General features: G+C 40.7%; 1 protein-coding gene across 1 annotated transcript in view; it reads left to right on the forward strand.

Moving 5' to 3' along the window:
- The window catches only part of LOC130204709 (dystrophin-like), a 320,570-nt gene that overhangs the window by 222,865 nt on the left and 84,408 nt on the right, over positions 1-13,297 (forward strand). Inside the window, 10 exon segments of the mRNA XM_056431663.1 lie at positions 23-145; positions 827-997; positions 1,297-1,419; positions 1,512-1,646; positions 2,520-2,672; positions 4,186-4,356; positions 6,091-6,117; positions 10,592-10,714; positions 11,013-11,185; positions 11,605-11,740. Coding sequence (XP_056287638.1) covers positions 23-145; positions 827-997; positions 1,297-1,419; positions 1,512-1,646; positions 2,520-2,672; positions 4,186-4,356; positions 6,091-6,117; positions 10,592-10,714; positions 11,013-11,185; positions 11,605-11,740 — 1,335 coding nt within the window.

The raw sequence follows: 13,297 nt of genomic DNA on the forward strand, positions 1-13,297 counted from the left end.
AAATGCTTTCTGTGTCTTTTAGGACTACCAGCAGCAGATGCAGAAGTTGGATGGAGAGATAAAGGAAGTGAGCGAATGGATTGACGGAGCAGAGAAGAAGATGGAGGAGATGGAGAGCCAGGGGCCCAACAACGCTGTGCTGAAGGTTGTTTATGTTTACACATGTTGATGTTGATACCTTCTCAAGGTCGTCGGTTCAGATGCTGAAAGGTCCTGCAAGATGCTGGCATCCATTTTCATTCATTTTGTGAACATGAATAAATACTCAAAATGAATGAATTCATATATATATATATATCGGTTGCTCATGTTATTGCAGGTTGATGCGCACAAAGCAAAGTTAGAAGATGAAATCCCTGAGGAACTCGTAACTCTCGTTTATTTGTGAATTTAAAGTCTTTTTAGTTTCTTCTCCAAAATGTATCACTTTCATTTTCGGAAAAAATCTTTTCTGCCAATGTTATCCCTCTGTAATGAAACAAAATGTTCAGCCACCATGGTTCTCATACAAAGTCTGTAGATTACATGTGAGGGGGCATGTTTGAGAGGAAATGTGTCATTCCCGAAAAATACTTATAATAATCAGGATATTTTTAGCTGTGAGAGAGTGATACTCTTATTGGAGGCAGCAAAGTGTTCACTCAGTATTATGAAATATTTGGTTTATACCGTTTTTGTTCAAGTGGAAAAGATGAAAATATGACTTCAAAATTGCCCGATGTATATATAAAAAAAGCCAATTAAAATCGATATATTTTGCAATTAGGTGTGTGATATGTAATTGGCAGAGCGATCCTCCGGCTGATTGTGTCTTGGTGTCCTGCAGGAGTTGCGTGCCGAGCTGGAGCTGACCCGGGGTCAGATGGAGGAGGTGGGGGCTCTGGCGCAGGACCTCATGTCCACCAGGGGGGAGAACTGCCAGGCCCAGGTGGGCCCCAGAGTGAAGCGGCTCAACCAGAGATTCGACATGGTCGCTCAGCGCATCGCCTCCGGACAGGTGGGGGGGGGGGGGGGGGGGCAATAACACACACACTCACAGTCTGATACCAACTCATTCGTTTGAGTTGTAAACACTAAATTGACTCTTTCATTGTTCTCGCCAATTATTCTAATCAAAATGTTTCCATATATTTACTTTCTAACTCTCTCCAATGGGACTAAGAACACATTGCATTGACTTCAGCTCTCACTAAATAGAATCCAATGTGTGTGTGCGCGTGTGTCTGTTTATGTGCGTTTGTCTATGTCTGTGTGTGTGTGTGTGTGTGTGTGTGTGTGTGTGTGTGTGTGTGGCAGACGGCAGCATCCCCCAAGGAGCTGGAGCAATACCTCAGTGAAGCTCAGCTGTGGCTGGAGCTCCTGGAGGAGGAGGTGAAGCAGGGGGAGAACCTCAAGGAGGAGGACTTCCAGGAGGACAAGGTCTCTCACACACACACACTAAAAGGATAAGGACTTTCTCTCATTGTGTGCGTGTGCACCGTTAGTGACCACCTGTGTGTGTGTGTGTGTAGGACTGTGAGGAAAGTGCAGTGAAGGAGTTACTGTTGAGGGGTGAGAACCTACAGAAGCGAGTCCCAGATCAGGACCAGAGGGAGCAGATCAGGCTGAAGCACAAGCAGCTGCACAGCAAGTACACCACCGTCAAGGTAACAACACACACACCTCATTCCCTCCATCAATAACACGCTCATGTTGTGCACTGAAGGGATGGGTTGGGTAGCAGGAGGCACTTATCATCACTAAGTGAATGAGTTTAGAGAGACGGACAGGAGCCAATCAATGCTCTGCTATTGACACCGAAAACAATCGATACCAGTTCGCTATATCTACAGCGAAGCCTTTATATAACATATATATATATATTATATACACTACCATTCAAAAGTTTGGGATCACTTAGAAATGACTATTTTTCAAAGAAAATCACTTTTTTTCAATAAAGATAACATTAAATTAATCAGAAATACACTCTCTACATTGTTAATGTGGTAAATGACTATTCTAGGTGGAAATGTCTGGTTTCTAATGAAATATCTCCAGAGGTGTATAGAGGCCCATTTCCATCAACTATCACTCCAGTGTTCTAATGGTACATTGTGTTTGCTAATCGCCTTAGAAGACTAATGTCTGATTAGAAAACCTGTGCAATGATGTTAGCACAGCTGAAAACAGTTATGCTGGTGATATAAACTATACAACTGGCCTTCCTTTGAGCTTGAAGTTTGTAGAACAAAATTAATATTTCAAATATTAATCATTATTTCTAACCTTGTCAATGTCTTGACTATATTTTCTATTCATTTGAGAAATAAAAGTGTGATTTTTCATGGAAGACACGAAATTGTCTGGGTGATCCCAAACTTTTGAACGGTAGTGTACATAACTTATATATATATTATTATATATATATATATATGTCATCATCGGCAAAGTAACCGATCGAGGCAGCGGTACCCCAGAAGGTTTTATAGACGTGTGTGTGTGTGTGCGTGTGTCTGTATGTGTGTGTGTGTGTGCAGGACCTGCGCGTGCTGAGGAACAGGAAGGCGTTGGCCATCGCTCCCCAGTGGTACCAGTACAGAAGGAAGTCACATGACCTACTGGCCTGGCTGGACGACATCCAACGCAGCGTGGACCAACTGCCTGACCCCCCCGAAGGAGAGAGGGTCAAGGTGATAACACACACACACACATGCATAAATGCACACATTCATGCATATAGACAACAATACCTCTGCTTTTCTGCGATGAGAATTGATTTCCAACCAACTGTTTATTGCTGTCTTCCTCATCATCATCATCATCATCCAGCTCTTCATCTCACACCGTCTGTCTCACGCTGTCTGTCTTTAATCTTTTCTCATCCCACATCTTCCCGGGACACGATAACAGTGACATAATCCTTTTATTTTTCTCACCTCTCCGGGTTTGGTGGAGGACTATTCAAATTATTGTTCCTGGACCTCTTCCTCGTATCTATTTAAAGACATAATTGCAGATCGATTCTTTGATCTGGGATTGTTTTGGACCCCGAGTTGAAGAAAGGCTCATTAAACTCTGTATGTAGCATTTTAACATCAATAAATCATGAGTAAGTTATTTGCAGTTATTTACAGTTATTACTATTTATTATAGCTCATAACAGCGAATGCCTACTGACCTGCGTACTCTGTACCACGGAGTGAGTACACACACATATTATTATAATTGGTGAAGACAAAAGCAAAGTGGCATTTGCGTTGATAATCATAATATCATCATAGAATATGTCAAACCTGTTGCTCTCCATAGCAATATAACAATATAGAAAATAACAGTTGTGATAGCATCCACATATGTTTTCCTATATTAGAGTAGTATGAATAATACTTAATAGTTCTGTATTATGCAAGTCCATTTTTTTATTTTATAGATATATATATATTTGAAATGTACTTGCCCAAAGTAAATTTGAACTTTTCTAAACAATTTCAGCGACGTTATTTTTGAAAAACGGGTGTGAAAAAGATCCCATGTCCCTAAGCCAACCCGTATTATTGATTATTGATGATACATGGATGGGAATTTGCCTTTTAGATGTGAGAAGGTCTGACGGAGAAACCTTTAACTGTGTGTCTTGTCCTTTCAGATGATCACTATGACATTTCGCTAAGCGGACATCTGACTCAGACTCCCCTGTCACCACCGTGACGTCTGTCTGTCTGACTGTCTGTCTGCTCATCTACCTGTCTCTCTGTTTCTCCATGCTTCTTTTCACCCTCTCGCTCCCCAGTCCCCTGCACATGCTCTTCTGTACAGTTATTGTACTCCTCCTCAATGTAAATAAAGTCTGAAGGCAGTGTGCGCCTCCCAATTATAGCACCACTTTCTTATTTTATATGGATTGTTGAAACGCCGATACACACAGTATAATATTAACATACAATATTAATCCCTTGTTAATGTTTGACACTGACAAACCTAATATCTCAATGTATGCTGGGTATGTTGGAATGTGTGCCAGTGAGTGAATAATGTACATATTTTATTATTTGTATTATGTATGATCCCAGTGTGTGTCTGTGTGTGTGTGTATCTGTATGAGTGTGTGTGCGTGTCTGTAAATGTGTTTTATTTTACCCACCCACCCACCCCCACCGGCTCAGCCGATAGCAAGTGACACCCCTGGTTGATTTTGTCCAATAGGAAATTGGCACAGAGTTCAACAAGAAGAAGGAGGAGCTAAACGAGGTGCAGGGCTTAGCCAATCAGCTGTCAGAAGCTGGAGCCGCCAATCTAGTGGAGCCCCGCCAACTCCAGCTCAACGCGCGCTGGGTTGAGGTGGAGGGCAAGTTCGTACCCTTCAAGAAACAATGTGTGAGTTCCAGTAGGCACGATTTCTATATTCCTACAGTACTAACAGAAAATATACTATACTAATATACAAACCCGGCTATTATACTAATACTACTATCTAAGCTCTAAACATATACAAGACAGTGTAAGAGTCTCTCCAGTTGATTTCATTAACTATTAGCATGACATTAGCATGACGAGCTTCAAATAACAACTATCTGAAATTAAAATGTGTTAAGCAAGCTTAATATTGACATCACAGTTTATAATTAGTTATAAAATAACATTAGTGTAGCAGGCCTGAGGCCGCCACCCGTGGGTTTCCCCCACCAGCACCAAGGATCCGCCAGACAGCAAGAGGTTTTGTTCAAAGACATGTTTTATTCCGCACACACGACACCGAGCAGACCGCAAAACACGTGCCTCTGCTCACCTCTTCCTCTCCACTCTCAAGTGGGAGCTTTTATAAGGGTGGCCTCGGCTGCTGACTGATTGCCAATCACCAGCAGCCGAGGCCAAATCAGACACAGCTGCCACAATTAGTTTGGTGTTTTACTAAATCATGTTAGAGCCTTTACACTTAACGCATTTTTTCTTCTTGTTTATTTGATCAATCCACAAGTCAAGATTGTTTTTCAGAATACGGTCGATATGGTTTCATCAACCAACTAGTTGTATTTTAATTTATTACACAATTTCATATCTGAGCTGAGTACTAATGATAATACCAACACCTGTCAACCCATTTTGGGAAAAACACCTATTTGCTTTCTTTCCAACAGTTAGATGGGAAGACTGATACAGCTTTCCGTATGTCCAGTTAAATATGAAGCTACAGCCAGTTAGCTTAGCATAAAGACTGGAAGCATGGGAACACCGCTAACATGACTCAGTTCCAAAGGTTAGTCCAGGCTCCTGACTCCTGACTCCAGAGCCTCCTTCGAGCAACACTGTTAGCTACCGGTGTTGCTAGAGGGAGGCTCCTGACTTCAGAGTCGTTAGCTACCGGTGTTGCTAGAAGGAGTCTCCTAACTCCAGAGTTTTTAACTAACAGTGTTGCTAGAAGTAGGCTCCTAACTCCAGAGTCGTTAGCTACCGGTGTTGCTAGAACGAGGCTCCTGACTCCAGAGCCGTTAGCTAACGGTGTCGCTAGAAGGAGGCTCCTGACTCCAGAGCCTCCTTCTAGCAACATCGTTAGCTGACGATGGTTCCTTTTAGACACATAACTGGAGCCTGGTAGGTTGACTTGAAAACATTAGCTGACGCTCGATGGCGCCATCGTTAGAATGCAGACATAAGATCTCCTCGTCTAACTACTGGCTACACGGAAATCAAGTCAGTTTAAAGAAGCCATTTCTTTTTTATTCATATATAACAATAACTGGCTTATATATGGGTTATATGGTGTTATTCTATATTGTCCTTATTGTTTTTGTCAACAACACCATGAAGAGGACCAATACAACCAGACTTAACCTTTTAAGATAATATGAAGCTCATATTTTTCAGTAATGCCGGTTTAAGAAAGTTACTTCAAATCTAAATCAGATCTCGATTCTTCCCTTTCAAAATAAAATGTGAGTTGCTTCTCTTTTTTTGTGTTGCATCTTCTCATTTTCATATCTTAATGTGGTCATGTGAAGCACGGTCACATGTCTCAAATCTCATTTGTTGCTCTGTTTTGCTCTGTCACCGCATGCTCCCCGCCCCCCTACACCGCTCGGCCCGCAAACTAATCACATTACACCTTCACAGTTCCCTGATCTGCCAATCACTGAAGATGTATGTATCCTGTCAACCAATCAAATGAATCACCAACTTACACCCCATGGTAGCAACTTGGACAAATGCACATCTGTACTCTCGGATTGAAGTTTTTTTTCAGGCGCACTGAGAGGAATAATAAGCACACTAATTGTTCCTAATGGACTGAACACACTCACTCTTTCTCAGTGATGATACGCTTCAGTGTTGTGCATTAAGACCTCTGAGTAAGCCCCTCCAACTGTTTAGCCACTTCGGCAAGTTGCCTCGAGCAGTAAAAGGACTACTTCCCCATACTCTCCAAGCTGTAGCTTTATATTCAATTACTTCATAAGAGGATTTTGATGGGAATCCATGTATTACTATATATATTTAAAAGTTAATCCATGCAGCCTGGTCTCCTAAAAATCATATTTCCAGACAAATGTATTTTCTCCCTAATTACACTTCTTTTTGACGCATCAGAAGTACGTTTCTAATCAAAGTCCACGTCGGGGCAGATGGATGGGTCAGACAAACACAGGACTTTCACCCAGAAGACCGCTGTTGGGGTCCCTTGTAAAACCAAAAGTCTGCGTCGACATATTTGTATGTCACAATGCTTACCAAACTCAAGTTCCATAACAAACAATGATCTTTTGCAACTCCCAAATAAGATGTTTGTTGCATTTTATTTTTTCAGATCTGTGTGTTAGAACTGTGATTTTGGGAGAAAATACGATTCTTACGAAATGTAACTGAGAATGCAGCTTAGTTGTATGGGAAAGTCCTTTTTAGGAGACACGGTTGATCTATAAGATCACATAGGGAGAAATAAGGAAAAGCACTGTAAACCTTTTACATGGATTGTGGAAAAGCAGAAAATTATAAAGATTGCACCTAACCTCAAAATGGAGCTGAGCAGCAGCACCTTAATGCAATGTTTTTTTAATGAAAACAAATAGTGTATACATGTGTATTCAGTCCAAGTGGTGTAGAAGACGGAAAAGAGTAGACCAGATCATGAGAGTAAGAGACATTTTGAGTTTTCTATTCTTTCCTAGCTTAAGCATGTTGGTGTACGTAAACTGAAGACACAAATTCAAAGTATGTGTGTCTTGAAGCATGGCAGTACAGGCCACAAAAAAAAGTGAAAAAGTCAAAACTGCAAATAAAAGACCATTCAAAAACTGCACGCCTACATTGGTCTCTGACATCTTAACAAGAGTAGAATAACTATTTTGGCCAAACCTCCGAGTGACGGTGAGACATTTCTGACCTGCTTACTTGGGAAATAAATCTACTATGATTTCCACACACTAGCAAGCTGTTTTATGAAATAGTTTATTGCCAACATTTGATTCAATTTGAGACCACATGTTACATTAAACCTCTTCCTCTCATCAGTTAGATCTGCTCTGCTTTCATGTCTCAGCAACACACATTGAAATCACAAATATGAAACAATCAATGTGTGAACAGGTGGGTAGATGTGTGTACACTGAGAGCAGGTTTAGGCCTTTATGTCTGTCACACTGGCTGAAATTAATTGGTTGCAAACATAGAAATCAAATAAATGTGTTAACATTCATGTGCAACCCTTTAGCTGTTTTTTATTCAGGCATGGTCACTTTAAGGTTCCTTGACGACAACAAAAAACATTACTTTTTTTGAGTTTATTTGAATGAATATGTTTCACTTTAATCTCAGAAATTAACCAAATAATTGTCTTGAAAAGTTTTTCAAAAAAACATTCTAATATATTTACAACAACATCTCATGGAGTATGAGTTTTTTTTCTTCTCTTTTTTCTTTTGACACTTGCATCTGTCAGTCAGAGTTATATCATTATATGTAGTTCAGTAACAGCAGAACAGCACAATGTAGCATCATTTGTAGGTACAATCTTAATTTGCAGAGTAATAAGAAACAGACCAGATAAATGTAGTAAATGTAGTAGTAAAATATAAAATAATAGAGTATCTAATTAATGACGCAAAGTTACGCTATGCTACATTACGCTATGCTATGTTACGCTATGCTACGTTATGCTATGCTATGTTACGCTATGTTATGTTACGCTATACTATGTTACGCTATGCTACATTACGCTATGCTACGTTATGCTGTTACGCTATGTTATGTTACGCTATACTATGTTACACTATGCTACGTTACGCGACGCTATGTTATGATACGTTAAGCTATGCTAAGCTATGTTACGCTAAGCTACGTTAAGCTAAATTGCGCTTATCTGCGTTATGCTATGCTATGTTAGCTCTTTCCCCTGCGTCCAGTCTTTATGCTACTTAGCTGTATTGAGCTACTGAGCATAATTGAGCTACATAGCTTGATTAAACACACCGCCATGGTCGTGGTATCGATCTAATCATCTAGCTCTCAGCAAAATGTCAAGCTATTCCTTTAATATCTGCTATTCCTTTAATATCTGCTATTCCTTTAATATTTGCTATTCCTTTAATATCTGCTATTCCTTGAATATCTTCCCTACTGCAGAACAAACATTAGCCCATATAAAAGCCAGTACGACAGAGCTCTCTTTCTCAGCTATACAATGCTAATAATAGGCAGTAGGGAAACTGTGAGATTCAACACTCAGGCCTTCCATTTCATTTCATAACGAACATGTTCTGTCATTTTGATGTCATCAGTTACCTTGGCTTCGGCTTTCAGACTGCAAATTCAACAAAAGTGTCAGAAACTGTTATATGGAGTTTAATGGGCAGTCACCAGGTAACGAAAAAGGATAATGAGTTGCATTATGGGAAATGTAGGTCTTTGGTGTCTGACCCATACTAGGGACTAAAAGTCAGGATATCATGGATATCACCTTTGCTGCCTCTATTTTGACCCCAAACATTATGTTCAGTGCAATACTAAATCACACAGGTTCCATTTGAATGATGCAGAAGTAGCAAATGTATAACTTCTTTCCGGTAACAATAGTAAGAAGCCACTAAATTGAACAGTAAAGGATATTTAGTCCTTCAGCTTGTGAGTGTTTCTGCTTTTGCTGACTCATTAATGACGGCAGCAATCATAAACATTATTTATTGATTATATTTATATTGCTAATGTGTGTTTTTTTTTTTTTATTCGGGTAAAAAAGGGGCATGACAATGTGGTGAAATGAACGGAGCTGAGTGTAAACACCCCGGTATCTCTGCAGTCGGGACAGCTTTCCAGTTAGAGTATTGTGTATCATGATCAAGGGAAATTTGACATGTATTTAAATTGCCTTTTCAAGAGTTGACTCACAATCAAAGGCTTAAATGATATTAAAATGGAGGCGACACAAGCTTGAATAGGATCATGATACACAATACGGATTAATAATGTAATATTTGAATTGGACATTTCTGTGAATTTTGTTATTTACATAAACTACAAAAAGTATACTTTAGTTCATACTAAATGTATGTCTTCTATAGATCTGATTCATACAGCAGCCCCGAGAGGCAAGTGAGAAAAAACCACGTTGGTGATCTATATCCATTCTCTCTTGTGTTTATGGCTAAAGAACTGGATTTAAAAAAAAAAAAAATTCCAGGGATAATCTGTCTATGTTGTTAATAATGTTCTCTCTATGACACAGGTGTGGGTGAAAAGGGTTTTCCAGGATAATATAATTAATAATTTAAATAAATACCAATATGTTGGCAGCTGAAAACGTTAGTTGTCTAATTCATTTCAGTCAAAAGAGGCTGCAAGCCAACACTTCATGTTCTAAATGGAACAAAAAACGTTCATGTTTTTCTCCAAATGAGTTTTAATTCCTCCGTGGACTCTTACAGTAAATACAAGCGACAGTTATGTGTTAGCATGTTGTCTAACATTAGAGGGACCTCTACGCTTTTAGTCATATTTAAGGGCTTGGGGGCAGTGGTGCAATTCAGCACCTTGTGGTCAAAAACACTTTACAAAATCACCTGCCAAAATCTTTTTTTTCACACAAAACTAAAAGAAATACCGTAGAAAAAAGTATCCCCACTCACTTGCCTCTCAGTGCTCCGATAGTTCTAGATGCTCTCATACATATGGAATATTAAATGTCCATGGTCAAACAAACTTAACTTAATTTAATAATTAGTACCAGATTGCTCTTTAATCAGTTGACAGTATGATGCATTTACCCTAAAGCTAGTTGTGTTATGTTCCCTGGTTAGATACATCAACAAACATGATATACAACATTTGTATGAAGTAATTCTATTTTCTTCTTCTCATCTACCTGTGTGTTTGTTTTGCATCTGTGCATGTCTGTGTGTGTGCGTGTCTGTGCGTTTGTCTGTGCGTGTTACTGTGTCTGTGTGTGTGTTACTGTGTCTGTGTGTTTGTTTTGTGTCTATGTGTGTGTCTGTGTGTCCGTGTGTGTCTATGTGTGCGTGTATGTCTGTCTGTGTGCGTGTGGGTCTGTGTGTGTGCATGTGTGTGTATGTCTGTGTGTGTCTGTATCTTGTGTGTGTGTGTGTGTGTGTGTGTGTGTGTGTAGGACTACATCACAGAGCTGCAGGCTCTGCTGCGCTCCGTGTCAGAAACAGACTTCAAGCTGAACTCTCCTGAATTCTGGCCTGCAGCGTTTTACAAGCTGCCTCAGCAGGAGCTCTGCCTGAAGGTCAGCACCTCTTTCATACGGAGGCCTCAGAGCCACACACAATATATAATATCATGAAGAATCAAGCAGTAGGTAATAATGTAGTTACACATATACACCGTTTATATTTAGTATACAAGTCAATAAAAGGGGAGAGTGTGTCGTCATGGAGTTACTGCTGATACACAGAGCAAGGACTGGTTCTGAGTTAGAGGAGCAGATTCATACCAATCTAATATCTGGCTGTTCCATATGAAGTTATTGAAGCCGGGGGGTGTAACAAAGGCCCCGAGGTAACAAAAATCCACCTCCCACGCAGGAGGTGAAGGGGAACATTGACGAGCTGCGATGCCCGGTGGAGGGAGCGGTGGGCCGCAGAGCCGAGGCGGCGTCTAGGGCTCGGCCTCTGGAGGCTCAGAGGATGCAGGAGACCGCCGCCCTCCTCCACACTAACTGGGACAAAGTGAACAAGCTCTACCACGACAGACTGAAGTAAGGAGGGGGGCGTGATCCGTATGAATGTTGATTCATTTTGTGGACGTATTTGAATGACAAATCTGTTGTTTATAAATCCCTGATGTAGTGTTCGTAAAAAAAAAAAAAAAGAAGTTCTAGACCGATAAATGCAAACCTGGTTTTGAAGGGGATCCTTCTTTATGCAGTCAAGCAGAGTTTACACTCGGAGTAATTAACGTACAAGTTTAAGGTAAAAAGGTAATTTCCTGATGTTCTCTGGGTTACTGCACATGTTTCTTTGTTTACTGTTCCATTGTACTTTTCTTTCAGTTGTCGTGTCGCTTTCGCTCTCTTATAAAATGTAGAGTCTTAAAAGCTGGCCAGAAAAAGCCTCCTGACTCTTGCTAATGGATACTTCATGCATCGTCACGGGTTTGTTTATTGTTTTATGGCAGGCGTTGGCAGGATTGCAACTCCAAGTGGCAGAAGCTTGCGTGGGATCAGAAGGCGATGGAGGAGTGGCTGCACGACGCCGAGAGCACTTTGAGGCGGGCCGACAGCGAGCCGGCGGCACACGGGCAGCACCTCAGGGTAACGTACATACACCAGCAGTACTGTGCAGATATGCAGACAGGTTTGCACACACACACGGCGGATCTTCCCCCAGAGAGCTGCTGAATGTATTCCAGCTGACTCGTATTCTGTCTCCAGTGTCCACCAATGCTGCGAAAGTGCCCTTGAGCAACTGAATCCAAACATGCTTCCGCCTGCACTTTCTTCTTTTTTAGTTTTCTGTCCAATCTGAACACATAAAAAAAAGACACATTCAGTTTATTTTATATTGTCTAATATCACAAATGACAAATTAGCCTCAGAGGGCTTTACAACCTGTACACATACGACATCCCTGACCTTTGACATCGCATCAGATCAGGAAAAACTCCCAATAAATAAAGAAAAAAACTTTTGCCAGATGAACAGAGTTACAGAGTTACATAAACATTCAATGAATGTGACAGAGTGTATGAATAATGAGTCGTAGGCATGGATCACGATCCAGACCTCCATGATCCATGAGACAGAAGGAGGTAGGGAGGAGGAGCATCGGCAGCGCCGTGGCATCAGACCCAGCCAGGTCCAATGGACCCTATGAGACGTGAAGTCACAAGGACTCCGGGGAGGAAGCAGAGTTAATAATGTGCGATGAAGAGATGTCAATTCATCCATAAGGAGAGAGAGAAGAGGAGAGAGGTGCTCAGTGTATCCTAAACATCCCCCAGCAGCCTATAAGCCTATAGCAGCATCTCTCGGGAACACTTTCCTTTTCAGGCCTTATGTAACAATATGATGTCATCATCTTTGACATTGCAATGTTACATCAACCCCAAAAGCCGAAATTGAAGTATTACGAAAAAGCAATTTGATACAAGCGTAGAACAAACAGGCTTTTACATCGCCGAGACACGGATGAATAATGTATGAGGGGATCATCCTCAGAAATATTTGAGGGGATGCTTTCACAGGCGTTTCAATGAGTTCACTTTAATTCTTGGTTGCTGTGGTTAAAAACGACGCACTCAACCTTGCATAATTATGAATTATTGCTATGTATATATATATATATATGTGTGTGTGTTCATCAGACATGCCCACTTCACTTTGGGCTGCTGTGATCAGCTCGCAGTGTCCACCTGCGCAGACAACTTGTGTTTGTTTAGGTGTGTGTGTGTGTGTGTGTGTGTTATCCGTTGTTGTATAAGCACACACTCATTGAATGTATGGGTGCTGATGCTCTGTATTCCCTTTGTGGATATCCCAACATTGCTGTACTATTCCTTTACATTTCATTTGAAAAATTTCAAAACAATATACAGTATCTAACGAATACCTCAAGCCTGCATGGTGTCAGCGCTTTTCATAATGCAAAAAAATAATAGAAATTGAACAAATACCATCCCTTTATCTACCCCATAAAGAGGCTTCAATTAATTAATCTCAATGGAGTTCCGGTTCTGACCCGACGTCCTACCATCGTGTTTCTGAAGGTTCTTAGCACCTCTTTGCCGATGACATCACGCACTTTGTGAAAGATGGCTGGGACCTTAAAATAAGTCTCCAGCATGTACACACACAAATCCCCCAAAAAAT

The sequence above is a fragment of the Pseudoliparis swirei genome, chromosome 14 (assembly GCF_029220125.1).
Source record: "Pseudoliparis swirei isolate HS2019 ecotype Mariana Trench chromosome 14, NWPU_hadal_v1, whole genome shotgun sequence".
NCBI classification, from domain to species: domain Eukaryota; kingdom Metazoa; phylum Chordata; class Actinopteri; order Perciformes; family Liparidae; genus Pseudoliparis; species Pseudoliparis swirei.